Below are 14,156 nucleotides of genomic sequence, written 5' to 3'. Positions count from 1 at the left end.
AATGCTGTAGGGAATTATGAGAGAGTGAACGAACATAGCAATGTTATTTGAACCTGTAACGTCTGCACTGAACCAGCATTTATGCAAAAAAGTGTAAATAACATGAGAAAGAAACTACTAGGAGACGTCCAAAAGTTCTCGAAATATATCAGTTAAAATTGTTACGTCTTCCACAGATTTTATCCTTTACGATCACTTCTCAGAAGTTTTCTGGAAGCAAATACATGATTCCCATCGTTTCTGAAACTTTTAGATTGAAAATATTTCCTTGTTACGAAGTCTTCCTCAAACGTCTTAGAACAACGATATAATTCTTTATTCCAGTCACTTTTGATATTCTGAGCTCAGCCGAGAGGAAGATGGATTCTTCCATTGTGGCTTAGTTTCGGGGCCATAGCCAGCTTTCATCACCAGTGACAATATTTGAATGAAATATTAGATCGTCTTGGAACAGTTGTTTTAGATCTATGCTGGCCTTCACTCGATGTTTCTTCTTATTGTCTGAAAGCTTTCGTGGCACAATCTTCGCCACAGTCCATCTCATATTCAATTATTGTGCAGAATACCTTCAAAATTACCCTAATATATTTACCAGGTGTTCTAGCTGTCAACGATCCTGAAGAATTAGATTCCTTCAGTAGTGAACATTTTCCCATGTGATATCAACTGATGGCCGACCGGAATGATCATCTTCAGCCGGTATCCACTCTTGTATTGAAATGCTTACACCCTTTGTACGTCTATGTCTGACTTACATTTTTCCCTTCAAGTGCTTACTTGAACATTTAGTGCTTTTACGCACAATTTTCCAAACTGAAAATAAATCTGCACAGACACGCTGATCTTTCAGGTCAGACATCGCAAAACCACTAAGCAAGCATGACAACCGAAACTGGCGCAGTCACAAGTTATCTAACGATTCAGCTCGCACCCATTTGCCTCACACGTTCAGTAAGGGTGAATGGGAAGACACCTAAGACAATTTCTTGTAATCGCAATCACCTGCACGCAAAATTCATACGACGGGAATTTTTTGATACCACGTCGTACCTGTTGACGTCATACACAAGAAGGCGGTAAATTTCACAACACTTGATCTCTATATAATCTAACCTTTTTCTACACAGTTTCCCGTTTAAGGTTCGTCACAAAGTTCCGAGATGCCCATTTTAATTTCAGTAAAGATCCTTGTATTATTATCGGAAGCTGTGCCTCGCAATGTACATTAGATAATGGAATAAGCTTTAGGGAACTTTCATCGCTACTTTTCCTTCATAGTGCAAGTTCGTCATGAGACGTACTAAAGGATCTCCAGACACAGGAGTTATTCGTGCAACGAATTCAAAGCTTGCAAACTGCATGTTAAGTCAACTACTTTCATCAGTCTGATGTACTTTACTTACTACCCAAGTAGTCGGTTTTTGACAAGTCACATCCTGTTCAACGTCTGACCTTGGGACGCATACGTATAAGATACGCTGCGTGCAGAATTTCCCGCAGTGTCATCCATGCCAGACTCGAAGACAGCCAGAGGCAAGTACTTCTCTGTGGTATTCTTACCAATTTGTTGCCCCGCGCTTGTCACATGTAGTAAATAAATACAAACGCTACTGTACATACCTGCTTAACCCAAAGGATATTTGAAGCATTATGTTGTATTGCCAACTGGCAAGGAAGTGGAAAAAAATCTTCTTTCTTCGAATGCTCATTACATTGTGTCATAGAATATTATATTTTTAGTTCAATTGCTTGTATTTAAAAATTTCAGTTTTTTGTCAGTGTTAGATACCAAAATCATACGTACTGCAGAAACTTTCCAAATAACGAAATACGTAATGGACCTCTTACTACAACTCTTTTATTTATTTATTCACTGGAAAGAAATATATACACAGATTCTGAACTGTCCCAAATTATAGGTTTTAAATTTTCTAGTGCTGGATAAGAATTCTGTACGATCATTATTGAATCCCTGCAAGGAGATGCGCCCGGACTCGGGCAACAATGATGTTATTTGCATGTTTCGTTCCCGCAACGGCGGTCCCACACAGATATGTCTCCGCAATGCTTCCACACTCCCTGATTTTACTGAGTGTCTGATAGTATAGGCTATACACTAACTTTTCATCCAGCTCCTTCTGCCTCACTTACTTCTGAAAAAGCTGACTCAAAATTTAACTCAAAGTTTCGTGAGTTTCAGTAAGACAGAACCCTGGATCTGTATCTCACTTGTTTATAATTCGTTACTGACAAGGCTACATGTTAAAAACTGCCAAAATTTTGTTTATACAGGAAGAATACACCGAAAGAAATATTACGTCATTTTAGCTGCTAAGACACATTGTAAGTATTTCTAAAAAAAAAAAAAAAAAAAAGACGGTATTTGCCAAAGTCGTAGCTCGTCAGGTGGCTAGAGAAATTTACACCCTTGCCAAAACTGCCACAGGCAGCCCATACGCAATATGGCGGACACGTATACTTCGTCGATGGCACGTCGGCAAACAGATAACACGGACAACGCAATCACAATTTGTAAAGCAAATTTCATTTTCCGTTGATGTTCTCAGTTACTTTTAACTCAAATCTGCAACTCATTTAATATCCCTAAAGATTACCAATTGTCTTCGCGATATCGCTAAGTGTGAACAATGGAGATAAAACTAAATTAATTTTCTTTGTGATTTCTTCTTACGCGCACGTAAGCCATTGTGCTGGTTCTAGAGTTTCACAGTAATGTGAAACTCAGTTAACGTTTTCAGCCTTGTAAAGATGAGATATGAAGAGTTTGTTGAGCGATCGAAATTACCTGCTGCTCCTGAGGACCAACATACGCGTTGTTTATTGGTTAATTTCCTGGACATCATTCGAATCATGTCGAAATCTCGTTACAGATTGTGGCAGCATTAGTGGATTCGAAAAACAGCTTGGTCGATTGCGTGAACTGTGGTTCGAACGATTGTTGTAGTGCTAATTAAAGTCCAGAACGAAAACAAGGTAACTTCCAAGCACAAAGCGAACATGTGCAGAAACAGCTTTCGTTGAGAAAGAGTAGACTGTAAATTCTTAATTAAACAAAAGAGGGAGAAAAAGTTTGTACATGAGCAATGTGCAAAGCCGGTTTCGTTTCGTAAAATCTGAACATGGTTTGGTGATTGACACCAAGTACGAGATATGCACCAAAATGAACCTCAGAGAACTGCGAAAGAAAAATTATTTGAAAGAATTAGAACTGCTCATGGGATTCAATGCAATGTTGCCAAGTGAGGTCTAGGAGGCTGTGCGTCCTGCAAGTGAGATGAACATCAATCACTTCCTGACTTTTTCGACCTAGTTAAACTAATTCAGGAAATTATACAGAAAACGAAGTCGCAAAGTTACGACGTTTACTTCAATTAATTGTGTAGAAGAGACGTCATTAATGGGTAATTTTTTGGAGAAACTCATAGTTAACGTAGAGACAAACCTTCTCGATACCCCCAAAATGAACGTGTATTTAGCCAATCAGTCAGACTTCATGAAAGAACCGCCAACAAAACGCACTTTATCATTTCGAGCGAAAAAGGCAGAGTCGCTTTGAAGACGATGAAAGCTGTGGCACATCCGTATACGACAATGCCAGTTATAAGTATCAGTGGATTACTGTTTCCTCAACTTTAAATTTTTCTTCGGCAACCTCAGAGCAAATTATGACCAAAAATTTAAAAAAATTACTTTTTAGTTGTAAAAATCTTGTAATCGGCGTAGTAAAAGCAGGAAAACTGGGTGAGAATAAGATTCAATATTATATGCGCTACACGTTCTTACCAGTTGCAGAAAATAATTTGCTTTTGTTGGACTCTTGGCCTGGACATAATAAAACCTCTGTCTTTAGGAAGATGACGAGAAGATTTTTAATACGATTTGGATACCAACCGGAACCAATAGTGTAATCTAAAAAAATTTCTACAGTGTGAAGCCTTTTCCAGAAAATTGTCAGTTAATAAAATTTCCGACAGTTCTTTGTCACTTCAGGTTTATCAGCCGATCGGAATTGCTAAACTTGAGACATTTTTGCATTGTGAGTTTGCATCACCACGTTTTATGATTTTGAGGAAATGTGCCTGGTACGCATCATAATATGTAGAACAACAGTCATGACGATTTCTTCCTCCATCCCAATTTTGCCCAGATAAAACTGGTAATTACTGTGAAGTCCATTAATTTTTCGTTTATCGTGTGTGCCTGGTGTAAGGAAAATTCTTGTTTCCGACATCCAAGAGACACTTCACATTTTTTGTGACAACTACAACGAATAAACTAGGTTCCTTAAAAATTATCATTAGAACTGTGCTACAAGAACTGTTATCAAACATTTCATGTCTACAAATTAAAGACCCGACTGATGCAAGTTGTTCAAAACATCTGCATCTACATCTACGTGATTACTCAGCTATTCACAATAAAGTGCCTGGCAGAGGGGTCAATGAACCACCTTCAACCTGTCTCTCTACCATTCCACTCTAGAACGGCGCGGGAAAAACGAGCACTTAAATTTTTCTGTGCGAGCCCTTATTTCTCCTTATGTAGGTGGGTGTCAACAGAATGTTTTCGCATTCGGAGGAGAAAACAGGTGTTTGAAATTTCATGAGAAGATCCCGTCGCAACAAAAAACGGTTTTGTTTTAATGATTGCCACTCCAATTCACGCATCATGTCTGTGGCACTATTTCCCCTATTTCACGATAGTACAAAACGAGCAGCCCTTCTTAGAGCTTTTTCGACGTCATCCGTCAGTCCCTCTGCTGCGGATCCCACACCGCACTGCAGTACTACAGAATAGGGCGGACAAGCGTGGTGTAAGCAGTCTCTTTAGTAGACTTATTGCACCTTTTAAGTGTTCTGCCAATGAATCGCCGTCTTTGGCTATGCGATCGTTCCAATCTAGATTATTTGTAACTGTAATCCCTAAGTATTTAGTTGAGTTTACAGCTTTCAGATTTGTGTGACTTACCGAGTAATCGAAATTTAGCGGATTTCTTGTAGTACTCATGTGAATAACTTCACATTTTTCTTTATTCAGGGTCAACTGTCACTTTTCGCACCATACACATATCTTATCTAAATCATTTTGCAATATGGTGGCTTTACAAAACAGTAAATGACAGCATCATCTGCAAATAATCTAAGACGGCTGCTCAGATTGGCCCTTATGTCGTTAATATAGATCAGAAACGGTAGAGGGCCCAAAATACTTCCTTGGGGAACGCCGGATATTACTTACGTTTTACTCGATGACTTTCCGTCTATTACTACGAACTGTGACCTTTTTGACAGGAAATCACTAATCCAGTCGCACAACTGAGGCGATATTCCATAGGCATGCAGTTGGGTGAGAAGGCGCTGGTGAGGAACGGTGTCGAAAACCTTCTGGAAATCCAAAAATATGGAATCAATTTCACATCACCTGTCGATAGCACTCGTTACGTCATGAGTATAAAGAGCTAGTTGTGTTTCCCAAGAACGATGTTTTCTGACTCCGTGCTGACTATATGTCAATAAATCGTTTTTCTTCGAGGTACTTCATAATGTTTGAACACAGTATATGTTCCAAAACCCTACTGCACATCGACGTTAGTGATATGGGCCTGTAAATCAGCGGATTATACCTATTTCCATTTTTGTACTTGTGCAATTTTCCAGCTTTTAGGTACGGATCTTTCTGTGAGCGAGCGGTTGTATATAACTGATAAATATGGAGCTATTGTATCAGCATATTCTGAAAGTAACCTGACTGGTATACAATGTTGACCGGAGGCCTTGCCTTTATTAAGTGATTTAAGCTGCTTTGCTACACCGAGCATATCAACTCCTATGTTTCTCGTCTTGGCAGTTGTTCTTGAATGAAATTCAGGAATATTTACTTCTCTTTTTCGGTGAAGAAATTTCGGAAAACAGTGTCTAATAACTCTGCTTTAGTGGCACTGTCATCAGTGACTTCACCGTTGTTATCGCGCAGTGAAGGAATTGATTGCGTCTTGCCATTGGTGTGCTTTATGTACGACCACAATCTCTTTGGGTTTTCTGCCAGTTTATGAGACAGAAATTATTAAAAGCATCTCGCATTGAAGTACACGCTATATTACGAAATTTGCCAGACTTGTGGATTTTGCGTTCATTTAAGTTTGGCATGATTTTTTCGTTTCTTCTGCAACAGCGATCTGACCCGTTTTGTGTACCATGGGGGATCAGTACCATCAATTATTAATTTATGTGGTATATATCTCTCAAGTGCCGTTGATACTATCTCTTTGAAAACATTCCACAACTTTTCTACTCTTACATGATCAGATCGTAAGGTGTGAAGACTGTCTCTTAAAATGGCGTTTAGAACATTTTTAGCAGATTTTTTAAATAGATGTACTTTACGTCCTTTTTGATGGTTGTAGATGTTACGGTATTCAGTCTAGCAGCAATTGCCTCGTGGCCGCTAATCCCTGTATTCGTCCCTCATGATACTCCCTATTTGTCCAGGATTATTTGTACTAAGAGGTCGAGTATGCTTTCGCAACCATTTACGCTTCGAGTGGGCTCATGAACTAATTGTTCAAAACAGTTTTCTGAGAAAGCATTCAGTACAATTTCGGATGACGTTTATGGTTGCCGCAGGCTTTAAACGTATATCGAGGGAGATTGAAGTCACCACTGACCATAATTTTATGAGTGGGGTACCTATTCGAAATGAGACTCGAGTTTTATTTGAACTGTTCAACAACTGTATCTTCTGAGTCGGGCGGTCGCTAAAACGACCCAATTAATAGTTTAATCCGATTGTCAAGTATAACCTCTACCCATACTATTTCGCAAGTACTGTCTACTTCAATTTCACTACAAGGCAAACTACTTCTGACAGCAATAAATACTCTACCACCAACTGTGTTTAATCTATCCTATCTGAACACTGTTAGGTCGTCTGAAAAAATTTCGGCTGAACTTATTTCCGGCTTTAGCCAGCTTTCCGTACCTATAACTATTTGAGCTTCAGTGCTTTCTATTACGGTTTGAAGCTCTGGTTCTTTCCCATCACTGCTACGACAATTTACAACTACAATACCGATCGTTTCTACAAATACCTTACTGTGTTTTACCTGCCCCTTTTTAGAAGAACGCCCTTTCTGTGGTTTCATGAGACCCTCTAACCTAAAAAACCGCCCAGTCCCTTCCACACAGTCCCCCGCTACCTGTATAGCGGCTTCCTGTGTGCAATGGACTCCTGATCTATTAAGCAGAACCTGGAAAGCCACCATCCGACAGCGCAAGTCAAGGAATCTGCAGCTTACAAGGCCACAGAATCGTCTGAGCCTCTGATTCAGGCCCTTCCCTCGGTTCAGCACCAAAGGACCACAGTCGGTTCCGTCGACGATGCTGCAGATGGTGAGTTCAGCCTCAATCTCGGAAGCAAGACTGGCAGTCTTTGCCATTTCCTCTAGCTGCCCGAATCCAGAGAGAATCTCCTCTGATCCAAAGCGACACACGTCATTGGTACCAACATGGACTACCGCCTGCAATTGACTGCGCCCTGTACTCTTCGTGGCATCCGCAAGCACCCTTTCCACATCCAGAATGACTCCCCCTGGTATGCTGACGGAGTGTACACTGGCTTCCTTCCCCTTTGTAGCCATGTTCCTAAGGGGCCCCATCATGTGCCTAGCATTGGAGCTCCCAACCATCAGAAAACACACCCTCTGTGAATTCCCAGACCTTGTTGGCCGAGACGCTTCCTCTGTAACAGGGTGGACGACTGCAGAGACTATATCAGCCACACATAACGCCCGAAACCTGTTTGTCAAACGAACCGGAGAGGTCCTACGATTGGCCCCTCCGAAAGTCTTTCACTGCCTGCCAGACTTTGGAATGATCTCCCATTCGACCACAGGTGAGGCATCAACACCAGTGCAGGCAGTACCTGGGACAGCCACAGCAATGGACCGATCAGCGGACACGTTGGACGTGCTAGATGTCCCTCGCATCCCCGTGTCCGAAGCCCACACAGAAGCTGTGTGACAGAAGCCAACACAGCCTGGAGCTGTGAGCGAAGGATCAACAGCTCAGTTCGCGTCTGTACACGGCAATCACAGTTCCTATCCGTTACTGAAGTCGCTCCTGTTTGAAGCTCGTAAAAATATGTAATAGACTGACAGTGTAATCGCCTTATCAGCAGCAGGAACTCATGGTTCTCTCTCACTGACGGTCTAACCGATACTAAGCTGTTCTAACCAAAATAAACAAAAGTCTGTACGATACATGGGTCGATACAAGGGTCGATAACAACGGCGGCACTCTACGCTATACTTTATTAAAATAAAAGGTTGTGCCTAGTAAGTACTCAAACACACAAGAAACCATCAATGATTTGAGGCAATTTTGGTGCGAGTAATTGCTTAAAATTCGTGTGTGAGCGCTTTGGACTTCGTGTTACGCGGCACTACGTTCTGCTGGCACAGCTGCACCTGTTTACTCGCCGATTTTTACAATCTGCAGGAAACGATTTACAAACCACTGTTATAAGCGGCCCTTCGAGTGGCAAATATGAACAACTTTATACCATTCATTTTAAACATGTGCAGTGCGCCATAGCAGCTAAAATTTTGACTGTTTATTTCTTTCGATGTATTTTTCTTATGTGTAGGTTTCGACATGTCGGATTGGACCATTCCCTTGTCAGCATATTATGCAATTTCATGTGGCTATATATGCCTACTTCGAGAACTACTATAAGAGGCGATCTGAATGTTTCCGTTCAAAGGCTGTAGAGTCCAGAATCGATGTGCTGTCAGGAAAAATAGGCTCAAGTATTGAGGGAGGCATCCCATCGACGCGTCAGATCGTGAAACACCGTGTTCTGCTGTGTGAAGAAGTCCGTATCTGCCTGCTGCACATCCCCCTCCGACAGGAATCGTCGACCCCTGAGGGCTTTCTTTAAGGGACCGAAGTGGAGATGAGGACTGTAGGACGGGTGCTCGAGTGTCTTCCGTTTGAGGCTTCTCGCTCAGATCGACTGGCGCCTTGTGCCGAATCGCGACATGCACGGGACATGCTGCCGCACACGCATTCTTTATTCTCCGATGGTTATGTACCAGTGTATGCCCTTCGGCAGCGAAGACAAGAGTAACAGCACGTTAGTCCTGTACGGACGCATTTCTTACTAAGGTATCCAGAATTTTCAAGCTTCCCAATTCACCGCACGCACTTTCGGAAAGACACGAAAGCCACAGTTATCCCTTGTTTATATTTCATTGCTTATATACCCACATCGAAGTCACGCTAGATTGCAAGTACGTACAGCAGTGTCCTCAAAGAGAAACTCTTTGATCGCCCCTTACGCAAATATAAACGTCTCAGTCGAGGACTGTCAGGAAATTTTAATTATCTTCTAGGAAAAAATGAAACTGTCGCCATGAAACTTGGTGTCCTATGCCACACATTTTTCTCAACGATGGTTGACTTGGCGGGGACCTTGGTTTAAGATTTTTTTTTTCCTGCACAGGAAAGCTTTCACCTCTCAAATCACCTCTTCGTCATTCTATCACTCACTGGCTTCTTATCCAAGAAACGAATAAAGAGTCACTGTCTTATGTAAGGTGCATGCGGCAGAATTATATAGGCGAAAGAAGAGGTGTGACTGCCATGTGCAGAATGAGCTGGGACGATGTCGTGGACAGTTTCTCGATAGGCTCTCGCGTGACACCGTCAGCAGATTCGGTAGTGTAGTCATGAGATAGTTTGCTCCTTATAGGCACAGTCTGTTAGGACTACACTATGGCAATCACAAATGCTTTCAATATCATCTTGCGCATTAATGGCTGGGTCTTCGCATATTTCCACTGCTTGCTTTGCTCCTCTGTTTCAGACTCACAGTGATATTCCCAGCAACCATTCATGGTCATCAGACAGCTTCAGAAGTCATCTGGATTGGACTGACAAAGCGGCAACGTCTCTGCTGAAGTCTCGTTTCCCAGTGGTTTTTGAATGTGTGTGAGAAGCCATGGAATCCAGAGCGCGGCGACTTTAATCGTGTTTGCAATGTCGTGCAGTATACTGAAAACTGACTCATGGCTGATTTTCACTTTTCCGCTAGCTGTCGTCTCGATTCTAATACGAGTACAATGGTCTTCCATCTCCACGGTCTCTACTGGTTGCGATTCCCAGTTCTTTGCAGAGAGATGTGTTAGTTAGTTAGTTACATATTCCACAGATTATTTGAACGCTTCTTTTATTACAACGGACGCCATACGTCATTATTGCGGCCTGCTTGACCACACACAAAGCGACGGTACCACGAACCAAACCACTGTGTCATATTATGGCGAATTGTTCCGGGACATTTTCACTACTGCAGCGCAAACTGCGAAAACGAATTACCGTGTGATACTCCCTTTTATCAATGGACTACGCCATTTTGGTTTGGCCGCTCTGCGGCGCCACGCCGCTTTTTGAATAGGTTACAGGCCCAGTATGAGCTATAGTAATGAACACTTTCGAACAAATGTGAACAGCACTAAATCTTGACCTTAAAAGACTTATTTTCCAGAGGGCGTTTCCTCGGTTCCAATATGGCCTCGAGCGCAACGCTTGACTTCATGCTAACCAGAGCACGCGCTCTCTGCTTTTCTTTCCACATGCTGTTACTTTGTGGCTCTGCTGTGAAATGTCGTAGCCAATGCGAACATTAAACGTAATCGTAGCGAATTAATTAATGAATTTTTACTCCACTTGTTGCGAGTTGTCATCGTCGATGGTAGTGGTAAGCGAAAAATTCTATGTAAGCAAGCGAGACACGTAATTTGCAGGATACACGCTTTCTTCGAGCGCAAAGCACGTGTATGAGCTTACCGCAGCTGCCGCTTGGAACCGGGGACTGTGCTATCTCCGTCAGTGCCTCAACCAGCGAGAACCACTGTCGTTCGTGAATCGCACTGTAGTTGCCAACGAACAGATCGCGGAGTTTCTGTTTGACCATGGAGGACTGGATTGTGTCGGGCTGTTCGAGACTAAATACTTCTTACACAAAATTAGAGTCGTCACTAAAATAGAATTTCGCAATTTCAGTTTATTCAAAAACGATCTACTTCCAGTCTATCTTCATCATCTGTTAATGAACATAAATAATATTTTAACGCTCAGATACGACAGGTAGTAGAATTGGTCATATTTCTTGATAATATAATCTGAAAGTAGCACATAGGTATTATTAATTTTCTGTCTGGGTGAAGAGTCATTAATGAAGATGTACAGCCGTCCGTGGTGAGTGGGAAATCAAGGTTCGAATTCCTGTCCGGCACAAATTTTCATACGTCTCTAATAGAAAGAATATCTAGACCTAACAAAGCTGATACCAAGATATATTGACAGTCAGCAAATTTACTTCGCATTAACGTAAGTATTACTTTATAAGAAGACAGTAGGCTGCATTAAAATTTAATTTAGGCAAATCTTTTGAATTAGACCCAAATCTATAAGTACACTCTAGCATAGTATGTAATATGACTCATATTCGTTTAATAACTGACGACTGAAGAGTGTCGCAAAGAAACTTTTGAGGAGCTTTGTCCTAAATATGAGATGCTTTTCAGCCTTTCCTTATGTAGCTTTTGGTGTGTAACGTCTTGTTCATATTTCCTTCCAGAGATAAGCACAACAATAAATCACGATCACTAACTTTAGAAACGTGCGTCCACTTGCATAAGTTGTTCACAACTGAACTGTAGGCAACTTGTACGCTGCGACGTCAGCCAGCACGCTCAAATAAATTAACTTCCATTTTCTCCATACTGTAGTAAAATGTGGCTTTCCTTACAACTCTGAAGACGAATTTGCTACGTTAACTACATTTATTACGCAGCAACTTATCACCTAAATAGAACCCAACGTAAAGTAGTCAGCGACAACATTTTTCACTGCAAACCATTCAAATTTTACACTGCAGAGTTACTAGTAAATTAAGTACCACAGTAATCGCGACCAATATAAAAAGATAGACACTTCATCATCGAGCTGTGATATGGATCTATAAGATACGAAGGAAATCAATTTTGTACACCAATTAGTTTCCCCAGAAACGATACAGTAGTGAAGCAAAGGCCAAACTGAAAAACAAGTCCGTTTCAATTTTGAAAGGAAAAGGAGAACCTTTGCCAAAAAACTAACTCCAGGAGTCGATGTAACTTTGCTTCATTTACTTGGATTTTTTCCCCTTTTAATGAGCTTCTATTGTTTACAACAAAAAATCAGGAAACTCATTTTTCTCGTGCACTGCTATTAGCCGCTGTGTGGCAGCCGCTTGTTACTTTCTGTTGTACTCTTTTCTCTTACTACTGCTCATTATTTATTTCTAAATTTAAGAGCAAATCAAACAACAGTTTGCTTGTAGGTAAGCAGAGCAGTTAAAATGCACAATTAATAAAATAAACAAAACGTATCGGTTCGCCTTTGGCTTCACTATGGCAGACTTAGTGCAGACGCACTAAATTTTGGCATATGGACTGTGTTGAGGTAGAGGGCTCAGAACACTACTCAACATTCATTGGGTATCGGAGAATGCGTGACGCTGGTGCTCAAACAAGCTTTAACTTTACCCACGTCGTTCCTAACGTTCAGTATAGTGACGCGTACAGTCTCACAAGGACAGCACACAACAATCAGATTATTTCTAATTTTTTTGTATTTAGGGAACGAGAAGTTCAGAACTGAAGTATCAGTCGCCCGTAGCAGTTCGATGTTTCTCTCAAAAACTCTCGAGCAAATTAGTTTGTATTTCTCGGGCGGATCTACTAACGTAATTTAAGGTCAAATTTACGATAGGCAGTGCTGCTCTGCGGTAGAGTGGTCGTTTATCACCAGGGTGGCCTGGGTTCGATTCCTTGCTAATGCGAATATTTATACAAAGGTACATGTTCTAAGAGCACTTCCGTGAAGTGTAAAACAATTCGATATTTGAAAGTTCCTGGCAGATTAAAACTGTGTGCCCGGCCGAGACTCGAACTCGGGACCTTTGCCTTTCGCGGGCAAGTGCTCTACCATCTGAGCTACCGAAGCACGACTCACGGCCGGTACTCACAGCTTTACTTCTGCCAGTACCTCGTCTCCTACCTTCCAAGCTGTGAGTACCGGGCGTGAGTCATGCTTCGGTAGCTCAGATGGTAGAGCACTTGTCCGCGAAAGCCGAGCGGTCTCAGGCGCTGCAGTCATGGACTGTGCGGCTGGTCCCAGCGGAGGTTCGAGTCCTCCCTCGGGTATGGGTGTGTATGTTTGTCCTTAGGATAAGCTAGGTTAAGTAGTGTGTAAGCTTAGGGACTGATGACCTTAGCAGTTAAGTCCCATAAGATTTCACACACATTTGAACATTTGGATCCTGATGAAGTTTGGAATTCCGGTGTCAAGGTCTGGATGGGTGTCTGCCTATTACACATTACGACCTTCTTTGACTGTCGGCGGTCTCTATCAGGCAATAGACAAGGTCGGCCTGTACGCTATTGTGCTGTACGTGTCCCTTCACGTTTCCACTTCTCTTTCACATCGGAAACAGTGGACTTATGGATGTTTAGGAGTGTAGAAACCTGGCGTAAAGACGTATGACACAAGTGACACCCAATCACCTGACCACGTTCGAAGTGTGTGAGTTCCGCGAAACGCCCCATTCTGCTCTCTCACGATGTCTAATGACTACTGAGGTCGCTGATATGGAGCACCTGGCAATAGGTTGGAACACAATGCACCTAATATGAAAAACGCATGGTTTTGCGGGTCTCCGAATACTTTTGATCACATAGTGTAGTGTTTTGCGCCCACAATAATACTTTGTGGCCTTTTGGAGCACTAATCGCACGAACACTTATCATGCAGATACATAGATTCTTTTAGTTTGCTTTTGCGAGTATCTGTAGAACCCATGTTAACAGATCACCTATCTCAGCAATAGATGAATAAGATATGCACATACTGACTTCATGATGAGTGACAAGTTACTGGAGAACTGACGAGAATTGTTACAAGAAAATTGATTTAGCGAAACAATACGTGTGATAGCATTCAGTACTAGCTGCTAGTGGAGAGTTGTCTCAGAATACGTATTCCCTTTTAGTTTATTCGTTTTTATCGAGTTATTTATCTTTCTTCTATTGT

General features: G+C 41.7%; 1 protein-coding gene across 5 annotated transcripts in view; it reads left to right on the top strand.

Moving 5' to 3' along the window:
• The window catches only part of LOC126271903 (cytochrome P450 6k1-like), a 73,381-nt gene that overhangs the window by 20,666 nt on the left and 38,559 nt on the right, over window positions 1-14,156 (top strand). The window contains exon 1 of one of the 5 annotated variants that reach the window (XM_049974289.1): window positions 1,503-1,533. The exons of 3 other annotated variants lie outside the window; for them this stretch is intronic. In XM_049974289.1, the coding sequence (XP_049830246.1) occupies window positions 1,509-1,533 (25 nt within the window). In that variant the 5' untranslated portion in view covers window positions 1,503-1,508. Of the gene's footprint in view, window positions 1-1,502; window positions 1,534-14,156 lie in introns of those variants that run through there. One more of the 5 variants, XM_049974290.1, reaches the window with a different exon arrangement.

The sequence above is a fragment of the Schistocerca gregaria genome, chromosome 5 (assembly GCF_023897955.1).
Source record: "Schistocerca gregaria isolate iqSchGreg1 chromosome 5, iqSchGreg1.2, whole genome shotgun sequence".
Taxonomy (NCBI): Eukaryota; Metazoa; Arthropoda; class Insecta; order Orthoptera; family Acrididae; genus Schistocerca; species Schistocerca gregaria.
This window is presented reverse-complemented; position numbering and strand designations above follow the sequence as displayed.